Source organism: Nelumbo nucifera, chromosome 4 (assembly GCF_055504915.1).
Source record: "Nelumbo nucifera cultivar China Antique chromosome 4, China Antique-T2T, whole genome shotgun sequence".
Lineage (NCBI taxonomy): Eukaryota > Viridiplantae > Streptophyta > Magnoliopsida > Proteales > Nelumbonaceae > Nelumbo > Nelumbo nucifera.
In genome coordinates, this window is record NC_142652.1 from 8466610 (window position 1) to 8481336 (window position 14727).

Consider the following 14727-nt stretch of genomic DNA (forward strand, 5'->3'; position numbering starts at 1 on the left):
TCAATATATGTGTTCATGGTTCTTGTTGCAAGGGCTCTCCACCTTGGTGGCTCCTGAATATAATCTCTGCGCTACCAACCGGTCCAACCGTGACAACTCCGAGTTATCAGTTTATAACTTTATACTGCTTCGGACTCGGGCTTGGGGTGGATGGAGGGAGACGGGATCTGCTCATCGCACTCGAGCGCCTCACATGCATATTCACCGTGCATCGGGAATATTTCCCGTGAATAATAACTTTAAGAGTACGGGAAATGTTTTCAATGCATTGTAGGATGTAATTATGAGGCGCGTGTGAGGCGCCTTATGTGAGGAGCAGATCCGGTCTCGGATGGAGGCGGACATATTCAAACTTTTAGCCCGCCCAAGTTGTACCCCCCCACTTGCATTGATTGGTTCCGTGGTTCGGTCCCTCCCTCACCACTTCTTCAAACTTTTTTGACTAAACCCTAACGGCTCGGCGTGGTAACAATTCCGTTGAATCCCTCACTACACTTACAGTCTACGTTTCTGATTTTCTCTCCCTCTCTCAAAAGAGTCAAGGCCCGCCTGAAACTGAAGGGTCTCCACCTCGAAAATTTGTTTTCAACTTGGACCTCTCAACTTCCCCATTTACTGCCCGACTTTCTCCCCTTATTTCTACTTTATAGCCGTTGGAAGTTGGAACCCCCTCCTCCCTTCTCTCTCTCTCTCTCTCTCTCTCTCTCTCTCTCTCGTTCACAGTTCACACACGCAATGGCAAGCATTACAGATACAGTAGATAGAGACCAGATCCAGAAGCCACCAGACAATGTATTTATTGCTCAACTTACTGAACCAAAACACAGCAGTTTATCACATTCGCAAGATACCAGTATGAATAACGTCGAGCACTTCAGTTCTTCGTCTTCATTCTCCAACTCTACTAATTCAACTACATCTTCGTGTTGTTCTTTGAAGAGGAAAAGACCACCCAGGATCGACATCTCACGGGTCTTACGGGAAATTCATCCCGATAAACTCAATTTCAGGGACAAGGTTGTTGAACACGAAACAAACAGTTTCGACGGGGCAGAAGTTGGGGTTTTTTCAATCAAAGGGAAGAAAAAAGTCATGGAGGATACTTACAAGATCGTTTCGCGCTTATGCGGGGATTCCAATAAGGTATACCGATTACACTTTCTTTGAAAAGAAAACAAAATCACACAAGAGATCTGCTTTATCTGCTTTTCTCTTATTTTCTCCTATTCGTGTTTTCCGAATTTTGTTTATCTGTCTTTAAGAGGTGCAAGAATTTGAATTTGGTTTTGACAATTCTGCGGAACAGGGTATAGCTCTTCTTCATCAGATTGTTACCTTCTGATCCAGATTTTTATAACCAATATTGTATTACTCTTGTTGCTTGTGGAAATTACACGTGTGTTTCCAGGAACATGGTAAGATTTTGTTTGTTGCGATGCAGGGTTTCTATGGCGTCTATGATGGACATGGAGGAAGAAAAGCAGCAGACTTTGTTGCGGAGAATTTGCATATTAATATACTCGAAATGCTCGAGAAACACAGGGAAGACACGGGGAAGGAGGACGCCATCAAAGCTGGGTATCTGAAGACGGACCAGGACTTTGTGAAACAAGTAATTGTAATTTTGATAACTTCATTTCCTGAATTTATACTGTTGAAATGTAAGTATGCCCCTTCACGAAAAGATGAAGAAAATGGAAGAAATCAGAACATGCCTTGTGAAATGAACCACATGCCTCTTGAATGGGCCCGGACCCTAACCCAAGCCCGGTTTAGTTGAAGTTCTTAAATTCGGTTACCCAAGATGCACCATGATCTCAACCTTTTTGCATCTTATTTGTTGTTTCTGGTCTATAAAAACTGCTGCCATATATGGTTTTGCTAAAATCTGGTATTACACCCTGCAGCTAGATATGCTAACACACTTGTTGGGGACTTGCACTGAAACCAGGACTTGAGTCCTGGTATTGAACAAGCATTATTCTTAGTCTTGTTTTTCCAACCAAACATTATACTGTTGTATATGCTTTCAGGGCATCTTTTGCGAAGGAAATTTTATGAATGCCTGTGAAAAGCAGAGCTTAGCAATAAACTGGGTAAATTGGTTGCAATAATCTCCTTTTATTAACTCAAATAGATGACTTGTTGGTCTAGGACTCTGGGAAACTGAATTAGTGATCTAACTTTTGGGTTGCTAAAAGATAAGGAACAAATTGGAAGTCAATTGCCTGCTTTGGACTGTGGACCAAAAGCTGGCAAAATTTCACAGGAAGTGATATGGACTGCTACTTTGCTAGGAACATATTGTGGGTGTATCATCCTTTCCAATGGTTGGCCACAAAATTGGTCGGATCCAGTCTTTTTATCATTGAACTGCTGTTGATGGAGATGGTCCGTAAATACATTCTACAGTGGTACTTGAGAGATATCCCTAAGTACTCAAAATGATTTTTGTTGGATGACCATTCTTCTGTTGTATTTTCATTGACATGTATGGCCTAAGTAGATTATGGATTATGTGAGTGAAGCACCTGCTAGATTTTTAAGTTGAATTTTAAACTCTGTTCTATAATCTAGAGTGGAAACTCATCAGTTATTGTCAATGTTTCATAAATGATTCTAAATTAACGGTCTTATTAACCTTAATTATATTGAAAGACAATATATTTATGGTTGTGACATTAAGCATCATCTAATTTATTAACGGTGTTAGCACAGGTTGGTATAGTCCTAACAACCAATACCTGGTAAAGTCTTGGCCTCTTAGTTCAGGATGACGAACTTATGTAAATTTCAATTTTGAAAATCATTCAAACTCGGTCTTATAATTGCCTTCCAGGGATAGTGAATATATCTATTCTTTTTCAAGCTTAATGAATTGAAAACAAAATAGAGAAAGAATGTAAATATCTTACCTGAGATCCTTCTATATCCGATTTTTTTTTTCATTTTTTAGCTTGTTTCTATTCTATGAAAATGTGAATCTGATCTTGGCAAATGGTAACAGGGTTTAAGCAGTGGTTCCTGCTGTGTAACTGCCTTGATTGATGGGAAAGATATTGCTGTTTCAAATCTGGGAGACTGCAGAGCAGTTCTTTGTAGAGGTGGTTCAGCTGAAGTCCTTACAAAAGACCATACAGCCAGTCTAGAGGAGGAAAGGAACAGAATAGAAAGGAAGGTAGTTGATATTACTGCTTGGAAGTTGGAACTCGTTAGTCCAAAGACCAATATAGGAATATGAAAATGACTTTATGCATTCTTTTGAAACTTTGCTAGGGAGGATATGTGGAGATTCACCGAGGAGCCTGGAGAGTTCATGGGATACTTTCTGTTTCTAGGAGCATTGGGGATGTTCATTTGAAGGATTGGGTAATGGCAGAACCTGATACAACAATTCTGCATTTGACTCCTGATATGGAGTTTCTTGTTTTAGCCTCTGATGGACTGTGGGAAAAGGTTAGTAAGAAAAGATAACAACGTACCAATATTCTGGAGGTATGCTTGTGCAAAATGTCCGTACTTAACGCTGAAAAAAATATAAAATGCATCCTTGAAACTCGGTTCTTTTCTGGTCTGGTATCAAGTTCTTTTTTCTGTGCTTCTTTTAGTTTCCTCGTGTGCCTCTTTTAGTTGTTTAATTTCAAGATTACTGTCTTCTTTTTAAATCCATTTCATTTGCCTTTTTCTTTCATGATTTAATAGTTTTTCTGTCTTCTAGCTATTTAACAGAGTTAAGCCGTCAGGGCATGGTACAATGCTCTTACTGCTTTTCAGTTGCATAATGCTCTTTTATCTCTTTTCTTTTTTTTTTCTAAATTTTCATTTTTCTTTACAAGTTTTCATTGGAAAATTGAAACCCACTGGCCACTGGCAAGGCCATCTAAATTTTTGACCAAGCTGTTCTTATAGACATTGCTGTGGTTATGACTAGTTTTTTGAGTATTCCATCTATGTGATCCTTTTAGTGCCTTTTCAGGTGACTTCAATTATCCTAGAAATATCTCACAATAATATAGTTGTTTAGATGCTCAAATAGAACTAATTGTTCTGGAGAAAACAATTTCTTTATTTAATCATTCCTATTACCTGGTCAAGTTTAAGTTGCTGGATTATTGTTTAGCACATGTTCAAGTAGGTTATGATGCAGTCCTGAAACTGTATATTGAGAAATAATTCATGTAAATTCTTATGGAGGTGCCACTGTAGGTAATGATTGGTTCATACAGATCAATATTTTTTCTGATAACATCCAGATTCCTCCCAAAACCATATTATTTTATTACAAGTGGAACTCATTGTGAATAGAGTCATGTAACATCTACACTCTCCTTGCACAATATTTACTGTACTAATTTCTTTTCCATTATTACTCCACTGTTTGCATTTCCATGGTAATTTTTTTTTAATTGGTAATAATTTCCATGATAAGTTTAAATGGTTTACTTGGTATGATCAGTTAAGATGAATTGAATATATGATTCTGTTGGAACTTGATCCCAAATCTTCTTCCAAAACCATTCCTTGCCTAGGACTAGGAGGGTGATCTCACTTTATAATCTTGAGCCATGTGGAGCAATGGTCCCTTTTCAACATAATAGAATACATAGCTTTTCTTTTGTCTTTTTACTCTCCTTTCTTCTGTCAATATCTTTCTGTAACATATTACTCGTTTCAGATCATGTGGTCCCAGCCAAGTATAGTTAGACATTTAAGACTAGTTTAATTGACTGAAAAATACTTGTTTGTTTGACATTGAATCTTTTAAATTGACTGCTTTGCTTAGGTGGGTAATCAGGAAGTTGTTGATACGACAAAGCGCATATTTTCTGTTGCAAAAAGTGAAGGATCTTCAGTTGATTGTTGGCAAGAAGATGGATATGAATTTGGTTATGAAAACATCAGTCCTCCACTAAAGCTGCGGAGGATTTCACAGATCAAGCAACAAGTTATGAGTATCCAGATCCCAAGCGAAGAAAACATTGGGAATAAGAGGAAAAGTGATGATTGGAAAGATAGAGATGACTTTGGTTGTGAAAACCAGAGTTCTCCATTAAAATTGCAGAGGCTTTCACTGATCAAACAACATAACTGGAAGATTAACCTTTCAAGTCAAGATAGTAGCCATTATGAGAAGAGATCAACTACTGGTGTGATCATTGCTGCTTGTAAGGAGCTAGCTAATCTGGCTGTGAGTAGGGGAAGCTTGGATGACATCACTGTGATGATTATTGACCTAAAGCAATTCCAGTTCAAGAGCCGATAAGCACTGTGCATGTTGTGGTTTTCTTTAATTGCTGATTCTACTGTACAAATATTCAACACGGTGGGCAACGAGTTCTGATTGTACTGTACATTTTTTTGGTAAAGCATTACCTGTACATACATTAATAAACGAATGCTTGCTAAATACCAGAATTTTTGTTTCTTTTCCTTCTGTTCTTTTCTGTTGTTTTGGTTCTACTCTCTTTTGTTTCTTCCTTTCTTTCTTTATTTATTTTCCTGTGGACGCCAGTGTAATCATTCTATTTTATGTTTTGCTGGACCACTGCTCTCCTCTTACAAGTGCTGTCAAACAAATTGCATTAATCTGTTTCTTTGCAGAAATTCATTGTTCAGAAACTGGCAAAGATTGGGATTCAAAAGAAGCATCTACATACTAACGGCTCTCCTCTTACAAGTGCTGTCAAACAAATTGCATCAATCTGTTTCTTTGCAGAAATTCATTGTTCAGAAACTGGCAAAGATTGGGATTCAAAAGAACCATCTACATACTATAAAGTCTCAGTCTGTCTAATTACCAACCAACCGAGTGGTGGTTCGGTTAGCATGTAACAGGGTAAGCCCCAGACGCAATGCGGTTTTGCCCCGCTACTAATGGCTCTAAATCCACCTTTGAGAAGAGTGTAATGTTGCTAGATAAGGTTTGTGGTACTATGCCATGAAAATTAAATTAAGGCCCCCTATGGGAGCGAAAGGCGACTAATCAATACCAAAAAAAAGTGTCTAATTACCAAATAAAGAGTGTCTAATTACAGAGACAGAGAAAAAAAAAAAAAGGTGGCTCGGTTAGCATGCAACAGGGTAAGCCCCAGACGCAATGTGGTTTCGCCCCGCTACTAACGGCTCTAAATCTACCTTTGAGAAGAGTGTAATGTTGCTAGATAAAGTTTGTGGTACTATGTCATGAAAATTAAATTAAGGCCCCCCCTATGGGAGCGAAAGGTGACTAATCAATACCAAAAAAAAGTGTCTAATTACCAGAGAGAGAGAGAAATAGGTGGCTCGGTTAGCATGTAACAGGGTAAGTCCCAGATGCAATGCGGTTTCGCCCCGCCCTTTGATAAGAGTGTAATGTTGCTAGATAAAATTTGTGGTACTATGCCATGAAAATTAAATTAAGGCCCCTATGGGAGCGAAAGGCAACTAATCAATACAAAAAAAAAAGTGTCTAATTACCAGAGAGAGAGAGAGAGAGAAATAGTCTAACTCTGTCTATCCACCTCAAATCAACTGAAACTGCACCTCTCCAATTGAAAGTTGAAATATCCCTGATTAAAAGGTTACCATTTGATTTGCAGGATAATCAATCTGAGGTTGTGAAATATGAATAACCAGGTTATAGCCACCAAATAGACAAGCTCATTTAGATTTTACTTGGGCCGTAATTGGCGTCGTTAATCAATCATAATCACCAAAATGATCAGTAACCAATCTCATTGTTTTTCCTTCTTTTTTTGCATTCGTTTTTTTGTAGTTGTTGTTTTTGTTCGTCTTTTTGAGCTGCGGATTCAAGGCTACACTTGTTTATATATTTTCCCTCGTTTTCCACACACTACTAGCATTTGATTTGCCATCTTTTTAAGAATAACTACTCTGCTTAAACTTAAGTGCATATAAGAGCACTGTGAGTTCGACCAGATCTGCAACTGCAACCGCAGATTCCTCAGACTTTTCTGCAACAGCCACACCCTAGATTCCTCCCTACTCTTTACTTTTCTGCAACATCCTACGTTAAGTTGAAGTTAAGGGTAAAAGACTTGATACCTCACAACCCAGTGTACAAAATTAAATAATTTTGAAAAAAAAAACACATCGGAAATCCAACCATTTATTATTTTTTTTTTTTCTGCATATTCTCATTTGACTGGTCTTTCTTTTACTTATCCTTCACATGCTCCTCCAAGGACTCAGCGTACGTAGAAATCTGAACTCCGAATCTGGTGAAAAGGGGCTTCTCTCCTTTTTTACCTTGCATGGAGAACGCATATTTAATAGGGATGAAAATGTTAACAGGAGCAAAAACCCACCTTGAATTCGAAAAGTAGTTTTGGTAGAAAAGAAGGCAAAAAGGAAAAAAAAAAAGGGGAAAGAAACCCAAATTCATCAGCGCACAAAGGTTTATAGATGAGTACCCGTTTATGGATTATTGAATAATATTATAAAGGCTTCTTCTTCCCTCACTGTCACTCTGTCTTATAATTGCCAGTTTGGAAATTGGATCTATTATTCTTTAACCAAAGATAAATGCCGCCACTGACTCTTCTATGGATAGATCTTTTGGATGATCATTTTCTCTGAGTCACTCATGGTAGGATTACAATCCAATTAAATCTAGTCCGGTTCAGCCTTAGCTTTGCAGTTTTCCCCTTTCTTCTCTGATTCAATTCGGTGGTGTTTGCGATACAATAGGCTCTTTTTTTTCCTTTTCTAACAAATTTGGGTATGATGCAAGATCCAATTGGAATTCCTGCTTGCTTTTTATCCGGCGAAAAGCAGAGCGATGACCCGGCCGCCGTGACCAAAGCAGGTCAGAACGTCTTCCTGTCAGTATACAGAACAAAGATTGCCGGCCAGTGCCGTATGATCACAGTAACATGGTGTAAGAATCTGTTACTCCACGGCCTCTGCGTCTCCGTCGAAGGACCGAACGGGGAAAACCAGTACAGTTGCAAAGTTGAGCTCAAACCATGGTACTTCTGGAGGAAGCAAGGTTCCAAGCGATTTATGGTGGAAGGTAAAGCCGTCGACATCTTCTGGGACCTGAAGGCCGCCAAGTTCAATGGAGAGACTGAGCCGCAGTCCGATTACTATGTGGCCGTTGCCTGCGAAGATGAGGTTGTATTGCTTCTCGGTGATCTAAAAAAAGATGCCTACAGAAAGACAGGGTGCCGACCAGCACTAATTGAGCCCAGCATGGTATCAAAGAAGGAGCATATATTTGGCAAGAAGAAACTCACCTCAAGAGTGAAATTTCATGAGAAAGGCAGGCTTCATGAGATCTCCATAGAGTTTAACAACAGCAGCAGCAGCAGTGTTAATACAAACAGTTGTGTTGGTGGGTTCGATCCAGAAATGGAGATAAAGGTAGATGGGAAGCTAGCCATCCATGTCAAACACCTTCACTGGAAATTCAGAGGTAATCAATCCATCTCCGTTCATAAAGTTAGAGTAGAAGTGTATTGGGATGTTCATGACTGGTTATTTAGTCCTGGTTTGAGGCATGCATTGTTCATATTTAAGCCAATAACATCATCATCCACATCGACATCGACTTCATCGTCACCGCCGTCTTCGTCGTTGGCACCGACTCCATTATCATCACAGCAAACGCCGACTTCTGGGTCAACAGAGGGAGATAGTTCTGGTGGGTCATCTGGGTTTTGCTTGTTTATCTATGCTTGGAAGATTGAATGAGCTAAAACACAGATTGTATGACCGATACCGTCATCGTACAGGCATGATCACCCAAAAAGAAAAACTGAAAAGAGTTACATAAAGAAAGCAGTGGATGATGGTGGTGATTAAGATTGGATTGTGCAAGTTTAAGAGTGAGCTAAAGTTGCAGAGAGGGAGAACAGCAGCAAGCTAAGATGGGCATCACGTGGGAGGAGGAGAGGGGTTGGGCAGAAACTTGGAAGTTAGTTACAACTGGGGATGAATTAGTGGACATGATTGGACAGGTCAGAGTGGAACATATCATCTGCATACGGTGCCCAATAATTCTCCCATCTATACATCCATCCTTCTTCTTATCTTCTTCATCTGTTTGAACGTGGATGTGTGAGTATAATATCTTCTGGGTTTTTTATTTTCCCTCGATATGGTATCTTTCTCTATTTATTTATTATTATATTAATACGATTGCATGGGACACAAGAAAGAAGAGATTTTTTTCTTTTTTGTGATTTAAGGGGATTTCAATGGTTGCAAAAGCTTGTGTTTCTGTGCAGTGCACAAACCATGCACATGGAGCTTGTCTTCTCCTTTTTCTCTGTTTAATTCATTGCTTATTCCATTTTATTCTGGGTTTTGATGTATTGATCTCTTTTTATGATTGTTATATTGTGATTTCTATGCTTTTTCTACCGAGGACAAAATGATGTGTACGGCTATGGGATTAATGGGATTAGCTCTCGAGCTTTTCAAAGAAATTCTGCCACAAATGATGATCATCAAATTTAGGGGTGTCAATTGGACTGGATTTGGTCCTATCCGATTCAGTCCAATGTGAGTCTATTATAAATGGACCAGATTCAGTTCAGTTCAATTTATGTGTTGGATCAATTTGGATCGGTCCAATTCAATGTTTGGACTGTTTAATCTGTTCAAATTTATTTTTATTAGATTGGTTTCAGCCCAAATCCGATTCATTGATACATACATTCTTATCTTATATCAATGGATCAGATATTAGCTTAATCCAACCCGATCCAATATAAATTAATTTGTTACGGACAGACCAGGTCCAATCCAATCTGATAAATATTTTGGATCGGATTGATCCAATCCAATATGTCTTATTGATCCATTCAATTCATGTAAATTGATTTTAGACTGAACGGGGATCCAATCTAAAATTGATCCATTGACACCCTTATCATCAACTAGGTAACTGTATTCATTGGATTAATCTCATGTTTAATCCTGAAGGTAACAGTATTCATATGCCCCCGTTTTTTGCGCTGCAACTTTGGCTCTGGATTAGCCCGATTAATTTCAGGTTAGGTTAGGGTTGAACCTTTCACCAATCTGAATCAACTTGAATCCGATTTTTATATATGTATGCATATGACACGCATGTATATATACTTATTTGTCTATATAAATGTGCATTACAATGTCACCAATTTTAAGGTAAACGTTTTCTAAAGCATGATAACTATCTTAATTTATATATAATAATGCTAAAACTGAGTGGATATATAGGAATCCAAATCTGCCGAATCATTCATGTTATGATCTTCTACATCCTAGGTCTTCCCATTTCGTCATCTGGCTTATGTTCTTCATGTAGCATTCAGACCAAATGACTCTATGAAATTACGTCGATACTTCATCATACGATTCATATAAGATCCATCTGTCTAGATCTCATCATATGCATCCAGAAAGTCATATGCTTTGGAAGAAGCTTGTACAGATTGAGAAGGGGTTTTGATTGATCAAAAAGAAGAATCTACTTCAACCGAGATGCCCTTAAGCACGGCCATACATAACATAGAAATCACACTTGGAAAGGGTGGATAATTAGCTAGAGCTGCGGGTGCTGTAGCGAAACTGATTGCAAGTCCAACCCCATTTCCACACAATTCAGAGCTTTTGGATTGAATTAAGAGGTTAAGGTTGGGGATTCCACACTCCACAGCTTGGTTTGGATTAGAGTTAACCTCAACCCAACCTAACCCAGCCGGACTTATACCCTTACCCATTTTGTATCTTAACATATAGTATCACATTTCGTAGGATTCTTAGGCCCTGTTTGTATCGTTGATTCGTTTCTGCCTGTTTTTGTTCTTGAAAAAATTTCTGTTCCAGAACAAAAATTTTGTTTCTTGTTACTGATAATATTTAAGGCGTTTGATAAATCAAACACCCAAAAAGTTTAGACCATTAATAGAGCAACAGACGTCTAACAACATTAGCATCGGAAGGAAAAAAAGATGAATGAGAATACTTTTCTTGTTCTAAAGAAACAAATGAAGATAGAGAGATCATGTCGGTAGGAGAAAACCGACACCGACGACCAACATATATTACATGTATAGGTATACAAAATTCAACAATAAAAAAGGAAAAGGAGAGAAGCATTAATGACGGTCATACCAAGTGATTGTCAGTTTGTCACTGGAGAAGGGGGAGTCGACGAGAAGCGCTCTCTCTCTCTCTCTCTCTCTGCTCTACGCCCTGTGGTGAACAAATTAGGGTCGAAGGAAGGTGACTATTCCATTCGAACGAGCTAGGGATGTCATTGAAATTACATAAACACCCCTGGTTACGCATGAAGAGATTGCCACATGTATTCATTAACTTGAAATGATGTTATAGAAATACCGCATTTCTCATTCAATGGAGACCTGCTCTGAGCACGTTGATGGTAAGCCACTATTGGCCTGTGGTCAATTGGCATTGACTTATTTTTATTAAGCTGTGTTTCTTTGCAGTGCAATTTTATTTGCACTTGTATCAATGCATGAGAGTGCAAATGAAAAAAAAATGCAAATTCTTATTTAATTTTATTTTATTCTGCTTTATGTCTTAATTTACTTTATTTATATTGCAATCAAATAAATAAGTTAAAATTTGACACAAAAATAGGTCATAATTTACATTAAAATTATTTTGCACTGTCATAATTTTGCATCAATATAAATTTATTTGTATTGCAACCAAATAGAGCATTAAGAACCAATGGTGCCCCTATTTAATTTATTATAAAGTATAAACCATCTGAATCACTGAAACACGTTTGAAAATGTTAATATCAAGGATCAAAATTTTAATATTTTTTATATAAACAAAGCTCCGCTCCCATATACTTTAAATGAAGGGTTTTGACCAGTTTGAGGTGTAGGTAGGCCAAAGACTGATACCATAACACTTGATATGCAAGTTCATGCGTAATCGCAGATACTTTTAACCTTGACATAAATGAGATGTGATCTTTGAAAGTTTTTCAAACACGTACTGGACATCCTCTCAATATTATCAAACACCTCATGTCTCTAAATGGAACTCAATAAGAAAAAAAACAATTAGAAATAAGTATGCAAAATTCGTATGGTTCAGTACCGTCCAACACATGGTTTAAAAATCGTGTATATCAAGACGGTTCAACCATTTGACCAGAAAGTCAGTCATGTTCCCAGTTCTTGAAAGAATTTGGGATATGTTACCCGTACCAACCTCACAATCACATCCCATTGTGTGTTGAAAACGTCTCCCATGTATAAGTACGACAGATGTTCCCTATATCCCAAGATGACCGCCATTTGCAATGATAAGCAGCAACCAACATCCCATCCAGTTGTGCCATCACCACCATTTTTACCGGTGGAATCATCAACTCTATCTCTTGTGAAGGAGGCACTGATGCCTATTTTGAACATTAGAAGGTGAAGAAAGAGAACTCGGAAACCAATGGGATAGTTACATATATAACTGGTCAAGATTCCAGGTCCAGTTCAGTCAAGACTCATCAGAGAGCCAAAACTATAGAATTGATCAAGAATTGTTCGACCTGGCCAGTTCACCGTTGACTTGTTTGACCCAATCACTGGATGGTAAGTTGTACACTCAATGTATGCAAACTTTTAAAAGCCATAACTTTGCACTCCGATGTCTAATTAAGGTGATTTTTTTTTTTGGATAACTTTTTGAGATCTATGTGTCCCAAGTGCAGTAGACGCCTTGACCTGCTATTTTCACCAAAAAAAACCCTTTTTGACCTCAAATTGCAATTTTCAATATTTTTATAAATAAAAAAGAATTAAAAGCTGAGTTAAAAAATATAAATTAAATATAAAAATACATATAACATATCTAAAACATATTTATACATTATTTATTGATAAAACATATATTTATACACACATATACATATGTATATAAAAATATATACTTAATACATATATATGATGACGTAGAACTATCTAAACCGTTCAACCTGGTTGGTAGAACCGATGACCCATGACCCAGAGGCAAAACGATTCAGCCTTCGGGTCAGTTTTTAAAACATTGCTTCTCACATTTTTTTGGCTCAGTTTAGAAGGAGTATAAATATGAATTTGTAGTGTAAAACCTTGTATTTTATATTATTTTGTATATATTTATATTTATACTCTTTCAAATAAAACCTTGCGAACAAATATCAGACCTAAGGCCTAGGTGTGTCCCCATTTTAGACAATGGGATGAGCCCAAATCAATCTCTGGCATTTTAAATTATAAATTCCAAGGAATCTTATATGGAGCATAGTTAAACAAACACTCTAATTGGTAACATTTAAGGGTGTATTTGGTTTACAGTAATATGAGTATGGAACAGAATTGCAATGGGTTATTTCAATTCTAACTGTTGGATTGGGAAGAACTGAAATCTTATTTTCATTTTTGATGGAATAGCATTCCCCCATTTGAGTGAATGACTATTCCCTCCCCTTCCCTTAGGAATGAACTCCCATTCCAATTTATTCTAATTCCCATTTTGATTCCTATGTGAATCAAACAGAGTATAAGAATAAATTATTCTGATTTTAATTTCAATTTCAATTATGGTTCAGTCACTTAAAGTGTCTTATTTACAAGAAAATAAAATGGGAAGTGACCATATATAATCACTCTTGAATAATGGGAGACAATGATAACAATAAAAAGAAAAAAGTGCAATTATAGTCAATTATTAAAACTTAAAAAGGCGCTTGGTTAACCCTAAGGCTAAAGATAGGGAAAAGAAGAGAAAGGTAAAGAAAACTATACAAAATTTGTAAAAATTTTCCTATCCTTCTCTGATTTTTCCTACTTTTTCCTTGAAGCCAAATACAACTTAAAGGATTTTATTCTTTTGCTTGACGATGAGTATCATCATCATCTATGAAAGTATGGACTCTGGAGTCGGGATAAAGGTAGCAAGGGATGCGCATTGAGGTCCGTCCAATTGTCAAGTGTACTCAAAAAGTGTTTTTAGGTAAAACAAAGATAATTAAGAGAGGTAAGAAATCTATATAAAAAACAAAACCTTGATTCGATAACAAAAACACGATAAAAGGAAAAAAAAATCAGAATGAAGGAACTTGATATTTTCTTGACAAATGCAAAAAGACAAACAAGATTTTTAGATATATTGAATTGTTTAAGATTAACACATAATATTAGATAGCACTTTGAGGTTATTTGATATTATTAATACATGAGTTATGATAAAGTCATTGTGTCGGCTGAGTGCATATGAATTTCGAAAGTGACACTGTCGACTTATCGAGTGGAGTGCTGCGCACTGGCGACTGGACCAGACGTGAGGCCCACCGCCCATTCCATTTGATTTTTTTTGAGTAACCCCCCTTTGAATTAAGTCCGGTTAGGTGTTGATAAGATAAATGACAATAAGGTGCATCATAGATTGATAGATATTTTGGCTGTTGATCAGCACACACCTTATTTTATTTAAATGAGGTAAGGTGCCAACCGGCTGATTGGTAAGGTTTACTGTTGATTGTAATTGCGACGCGACTTGGGTTTAGTTTGAAAAGAGTTTAGATGCAAATATATAAAGTTTAGAATCATATATATTGTATTATTTTGTATATATTTATATTTGTATTTTTATCAAATTGAATTTTAAGGTTAGTTTAAAAAGAATATAAATATAAATTTGTATAGTATGAATACAAAAACTTTGCTTTTTACATATTTGTATATATACTCCTTACAAACTGAGTCTTAAAATCCCACC

At 37.1% G+C, this 14727-nt stretch overlaps 1 protein-coding gene and 1 long non-coding RNA gene across 2 annotated transcripts; one reads left to right on the forward strand and one right to left on the reverse strand.

Annotated features, from left to right (window-relative positions):
• Positions 1-451: 451 nt before the first annotated feature.
• Positions 452-9300, forward strand: LOC104591523 (uncharacterized). Its single transcript, XM_010250382.3, has 6 exons — positions 452-1143; positions 1442-1612; positions 3008-3178; positions 3277-3456; positions 4784-5250; positions 7743-9300. Exons 1-6 carry the CDS (start codon positions 736-738, stop codon positions 8692-8694), a joined length of 2349 nt encoding a protein of 782 aa, XP_010248684.1. The 5' UTR covers positions 452-735; the 3' UTR covers positions 8695-9300.
• Positions 7096-7745, reverse strand: LOC148792002 (uncharacterized). The gene is made up of 2 exons (XR_016085868.1): positions 7413-7745; positions 7096-7248 (listed from the first exon to the last, which is right to left on the reverse strand). It is a non-coding gene; the product is annotated as an uncharacterized LOC148792002 (long non-coding RNA).
• Positions 9301-14727: the final 5427 nt, after the last annotated feature.

Coding starts and splice junctions, on each gene's coding strand:
- LOC104591523 (XM_010250382.3), top strand. CDS start 736: ATGGCAAGCATTACAGATACAGTAGATAGAGACCAGATCCAGAAGCCA. Junction 1,144..1,441: donor TATGCGGGGATTCCAATAAG/GTATACCGATTA, acceptor GTTGCGATGCAG/GGTTTCTATGGCGTCTATGA. Junction 1,613..3,007: donor ACCAGGACTTTGTGAAACAA/GTAATTGTAATT, acceptor AAATGGTAACAG/GGTTTAAGCAGTGGTTCCTG.